This window comes from Salvia miltiorrhiza, chromosome 4 (genome assembly GCF_028751815.1).
Source record: "Salvia miltiorrhiza cultivar Shanhuang (shh) chromosome 4, IMPLAD_Smil_shh, whole genome shotgun sequence".
Classification (NCBI taxonomy): Eukaryota; Viridiplantae; Streptophyta; class Magnoliopsida; order Lamiales; family Lamiaceae; genus Salvia; species Salvia miltiorrhiza.
Window position 1 is genome coordinate 11,802,500 of NC_080390.1, and position 6,000 is coordinate 11,808,499.

At 36.2% G+C, this 6,000-nt stretch overlaps 1 protein-coding gene across 1 annotated transcript; it reads right to left on the reverse strand.

Moving 5' to 3' along the window:
• Positions 1 to 1,788: 1,788 nt before the first annotated feature.
• On the reverse strand, positions 1,789 to 5,590 carry LOC131022732 (F-box/LRR-repeat protein 3-like). The gene is made up of 7 exons (XM_057952249.1): positions 4,563 to 5,590; positions 3,980 to 4,105; positions 3,665 to 3,769; positions 3,060 to 3,583; positions 2,688 to 2,982; positions 2,247 to 2,498; positions 1,789 to 2,093 (listed from the first exon to the last, which is right to left on the reverse strand). Exons 1-7 carry the CDS (start codon positions 5,205 to 5,207, stop codon positions 2,040 to 2,042), a joined length of 2,001 nt encoding a protein of 666 aa, XP_057808232.1. The 5' UTR covers positions 5,208 to 5,590; the 3' UTR covers positions 1,789 to 2,039.
• Positions 5,591 to 6,000: the final 410 nt, after the last annotated feature.

The following is a 6,000-nucleotide window of genomic DNA, read 5'->3' on the forward strand; positions in this document are numbered from 1 at the left end:
CGACTTTTGAAGTGTGGCGAATTAAATCATAACCTTTTCAATTTTTGCAATTTCGTCCTCTCAATTTTTTCCGGCCACCGGAGTGATGAGTTGGAGCTTATGTGGATTATTTTTTTTTCCACGTAATTAATTTCTGACAAAGATTAAAATAAAATCAAAACCTAATTCTTTTATTTTTCTTCTTTTTCGTCAAACTTATTTCAGTATCCCCCATTTTCCTTAAACTAGTACGCCCTCCCGTACGATGTACGACCACGATATATTTATTTATTTTTAAAATTTGAAATTATGTAAAAATATTATTATTTATGAATCAAATTAATTAATAACAAAAAATATATTAATTTAACTATTAGTATTTGATTTAAAATAGTATATAGTAATAATTTTATCAACTTAATGAGTAGGAGTATAATAATAATAATTAAATTTACAGAAAGTTTTTTGTTATTGATTATTATTTTCTATTAAAATTAAAATTAATAAATACTTTTATAATATTGGCTCGATATTTGTTGATAATTGTGCATTATATTTTTTAATTAATATTTTAATTTAAATATTTTTATGTATGCTTTGATAAAATAATTCAACAAATAAATATTATGTTTTTTTAATCAAAATAGAAGAGAAGATATATAAATTTTACAGGAGAAAGAGATACAAATAGAAATAATATAATAACAAAATAAGGAGAAAGAGAAAAAAATAAAGAATATTGTAAAAGAGATAGGAGGGAGAAAAACAATCACTTTAAAATTTTAAATTATAATAAATTATTTATTTCAAATTCATATTTAATGAATTTTAAATCAAATTGAAAATCTTGTCATAATCTTTAACTTAAGATACACATCAAATATATTTTTATAAAAGACGAAAAAGAAGTAAAATAAAAGAATTAGGTTTTGATTTTGTTTTAATCTTAATCAGCAATTTAATCTTAGTTAGAAATTAATTACGTGGAAAAAATAATCCACATAAGCTCCAACTCATCACTCCGGTGGCCGGAAAAAATTGAGGGGACGAAATTGCAAAAATTGAAAAGGTTATGATTTAATTCGCCACACTTCAAAAGTCACGTTAAAATTGCAAATTTAAAATTGTTCGTGATTTTATTTGCAAAAACCCCCAAAAATAAAAGAATTAGGTTTTGATTTTATTTTAACCTTAGTCAGAAATTAATTACGTGGAAAAAAAATAATCCACATAAGCTCCAACTCATCACTCCGGTGGCCGAAAAAAACTGAGAGGACGAAATTGTAAAAATTGAAAAGGTTATGATTTAATTCGCCACATTTCAAAAGTCGCGTTAAAATTGCAAATTCAAAATTGTTCGTGATTTTATTTGCAAAAACCCCATAAATTTATTATTTTATACTTTAACACTAAATTAAATATTCTATAAGCCATAGAAGAGTAAAGTATTTAGGGTTAATAATTTTTTATGTCCTGAACTTTTAGTGTTTTCATAAAATGTCTCAAACTTTCATTTTCTCTTAAAAGACTCTGAACTTTTAATTTTTTCCACAAACTGTTTCGCTATACAAAGTTCGATGACAGAAAGATGATAAAAAATCACAAACTTTCAGGATTTTCCAACAATAATGATTCCTAATATGATTTTCAAACAATGATGGTCCCCAAAATATTTCTTTCAACGAGATAATTCATCTTTTTGTCACTGAATTTCGTATAGCGGGACATTTTATGAAAAAAACTAACAATTCGAGATTTTTTAGTAGAAAATGAAACTTCGAAACATTTTGTGGAAAACGCTGAAAGTTCGAGACGGAAAACACTATTAACCCAAATATCTATATATTTGAACGTCCATCCGTAAATTTAACGGTAACCGAACACCGATTTAGGTGATACTGATATTTAGAAACATCGATACGACAGTCTTCTCCACCGTTTTGTCAAAAAATTGGTGGTCAGAAGAGAATCAAAATCTTCACTACAAAAAATTTGTTCTAACTATTATCATCAATCATCATAATTTACAGATCCAATACGTCGTTGTATCATGAGATCACCTACTCCTCCGAATCTACCAACTGTAGTTTCCAACACTTAGGATCCAATTCAGCCTGTCCAAAAAAAGGGTAAAAAAAAATGAAAAGCATGATCTAATCTTAGCTCACTAAAATTTTCAAGTGTTCTAATCTAAAATTATGTATGTGTTCTTGTTAACATGTGTTCAATAACAAAGCAGTGGGGGACTGTTGTCGAAGACGACGTACCTGAAGCACCTTTTCGCTCCACTGGAACGAGCAGCCGCGGGCCTCCAAATGCTCAAAGAGACGAGGTGGCAACAATGACTTGAACGACGCCTGAAGCTTCACCTTTGTCAGCCCGCTGCACGCCAAGAGGGCAGCGGCTAGTCCTCCCGGAGTCAAGCCCTCCCGGTGGAGGAGGGTCATGCTCTGCAGGCAGCTGATCCTCGCGAGCGACAGGAGCCCTAAGTCCGTAACGCTCGTGTAGGATAAATTTATCTGCACAGCGATCGAACATGAGACAAGGCTATATTATTATATGGCCGCGAATTTGATGACTGATAAGATATATGATTTGAGTATTTTTCATGCGGAATCAGCTTAAACGATAGAAAATATCCCAAACGGATTAACCTGTACTGTTTTTATCTATCTAGACTAATCTTCAAAAGCGAACACTTTGTATACCTGTTTGAGGTTCCGGGAGAAGTGAGCGAGAGAGATCATTCCCCCATCGTCTACGTTCCGACACTTCTTTACGTCTAATCTCGTGAGTTGCTTGCATCCGACAGCGATGGCAGCTAGGCCCAACGACGTGACAAGGGGGCATCCTCGACTCTCTAGCGTATTCATCTTCGTGCATTTCGATAAGGCTATCAAGGAGCTATCGGATATGGACGTACAATAGGCTATGTTGATCATTTCAAGGCCGGGGCAGCCACGAGCAATGGCTAGAATGCTCGAATCTGTAATCCCAGCTGATCTGAAAAGAAACGAGGAAGCTCGTCTCAGACAAGATCGACGTCTATATTGGTATGGAGCCACAAGAACGTTTGTTACCTGTATAAGTCTATCTCTTTGAGCTTCGAACACGAAAGGCCAATCTGCGTAGGGCCCTCGTCGGTTATATTCAGGCAGATCCCCAACTTAATGCTCGAGAGCTGCGAGCAGCTCGAGATGGACTTGAGGCCTTCATCATCTACTTCGTTGTCAGTGAGGTCGAGCTCCTCGAGAAGCTGGCAGCGCTGCCCTACCAAGACAAAAGCTTCAGCAGGGACCGAGGAGCAGGATTCCATCTTGAGGGAGACGAGGGAGGCGCATGAATTCGTTATGTGGGCGAGCGAGACATGAGTTATCTTGCGGCAGCAGGTGATGTTGAGCTTTTGCAAGTGTTTATGCTTGGTGACGAGCGAGGACAGCCCTTCATCTGTCACCCCGACACACTTGCTCAAGCTCAGCTCCTTCAAGGAGACGCACCAGTGCCCAACGGCCTTGAGCCCCGAGCACGTGACCTGGCAGCCATCGAGTTTTATGCATTGCAACGTTGAGAGGCTCTGCAAACTATCAGCAAGAGCAAGATCCACCTGAAAAAACAGAGGATGATGATAAGTTGCGTTTTGGAGAATATGTAATGAGGCAAAGAGGAAACGGCGTGAGAGACTCACACGAGAGCCATATGATAAGATGAGCTGCCGCAGACTTCCAGCAGCGCTGGTTAGAGAAGTCAAGCCAACGTGGCTCACATTCTGACAGCTCGACATATCAAGCGTCTGTTACGAACGAAGAATCATAGAAGCAAATTCAGAGAGAAATCTTTGTATCCTCACATCTCAGCATTCTCAAAATTTCAGATGTTTAGTAATGAAATATGTAGTCTATTAACAGAAAACACGAAACATTTAGCAACAACGACAATGCAACATCATCTGATCCCAGTTTTGAACGATTTCCACAAATAACTAGTCCGAAAAATAAGGTACCTCCAATGATTTGCATCCTAGTTTCGGGGCTGTGAGCCTGTCATCGTCAATCCCAAAACATCCTTCAAGAACCAGATCTTCGAGGTGTTGCAGCTCTAATATTTGTGACAAACATTTATTGGTGATCTGCATATATATGTGAAAATGAGACATCATCGACCTCTTACTTCATTGAGGGTCATAACCATCAAATCTCATTCACAAGGCAAAAATATTATAGGACCACATTATGATTAGTAGGCTATTGTCCATGAACGCTATGATAAGCTCGTATCAAATATCTAAAACTTAGAATCCCATACTCATACATAGAAATGCTCATGCCTTTGTAGCAACACAATTCATACAAGCATAACTCAAAAAACCTTAATCATCTAGATAGATAAAATCAGTATAGCCTAATCCATTGTTTACTAAGACACATTTAAACTTGAGGATATCAAAAACCCCTTGCTAATTTCTAATCATTAAAGCTAATTCTGCTCGAATTTTAGTACTACATAAACACAAAAACCTTAATGATATCAAGAATCATGAAGACTTAATTAAATTCGAAAAATCGGAGAATTGAGCTGGGCATTACCGGCAAGTAAGAGAGATCCAAACTCCTCATCTCCTTACATTTGACAGCAATCAATCCCACCCCCAAATCTCCCACACCCAAACACCATTTCAAGCTAAGCAGCCTCAATTTCCGACACCCCACAGCAATACATCCTATCCCAATATCAGTAATCGACTTACACCTCACCAGCCACAGCCTCTCCAAATTCCTCGCCTCCGCCACCACCGCCGCCGCCGAGTCCCTGAGCTCCGTTGCGTGCGACAGATCAATCTCGACCAAATTGCAGCAATTCGCCACCAAATTCGACAGCCCCGCGTGGGAGAAGAACCTCGACCTAGAAAGATCAATCGACCTCAGCATTTCCTTACAGCCGCCGGAAATCTCTCCGAGCGCGGCGTCGGTTATCCTCGGACACAACGAGAGATCGAGATTTGAAACATGGCGATATCGAATCAAAAGCTTCGGTAAATGCTCCGAGCGCAGGGGTTTCAGGAATCTCCGGTGACGGGATTCAATGGCGTAGAATGACCTGCAAACTAGAGAGAATGACTTCTTATCACAAGGGTTTTCTTCCAGGAAATCGAGGATTACGAACACTATCTCTTCGGATAAAAGATCGAAGCGGCTGAAGCTGGATTCTGGGACTGATTTTTTGTTCCTCATTTCTCCCGGGACTGAGTTTTTGTTGCGTATAAAGGTAAAGATCGGAACTTTTTTAGCTAAATGTAAGGATTATAACTCAGATTTTGTGGGGTTTAGCTCTGAATGAAGGAGGAGATTCGAAGCCGGAGATGATGAATATTGAATAGTAGTAATAATATGTAGTGAGAGAGAGAATCTAGGTTGATAACCACAAAATTATAAGCAGAAAAACAATTCTGGAATTTAGAAGTAACCGTTAACAGAAAAATGTTGGCATGGATAATATAAGCAGTTGTTGAGCCGAAGAGAAGAAGGTGAGCTCTGAGGAAGAAGAATACCGGAATTACGAGAATACCCTTTTTGGCATTTTCGCCAAGATGTGGCGTAGGGAGTCACCCACTTTTTCCAAAGACGTGTTTACCCGCATAACATATATTTTCATGAGTAAAAAATGGAGTACTTTTTAATACAATTAACTAGCATTTGCATTCCGTGTATGCACGGGAAAATATTTTTAAATTTTATATTTATATAAAATTAATACTAATTCAATTATTATACTTATAAATATAATAAAAAATTAATTTTAATTGAATGTATTTGAATTGAATATTAAAAAAATAAAAAAAAAATCGCAATTATAAAATTTGATATTATGAAAAATAAAAACAAAAAAATAAGTTAAAAAAATAAAAATAAAATACTAATTAAAAAGAATTAAAAATATATTTATTCAAAAAAGATGAGAGAGGAGAGAGAAATTTATAAAACTTTAATATTTAAACAAATTTAATTTTTACATTTTAAATAAAAC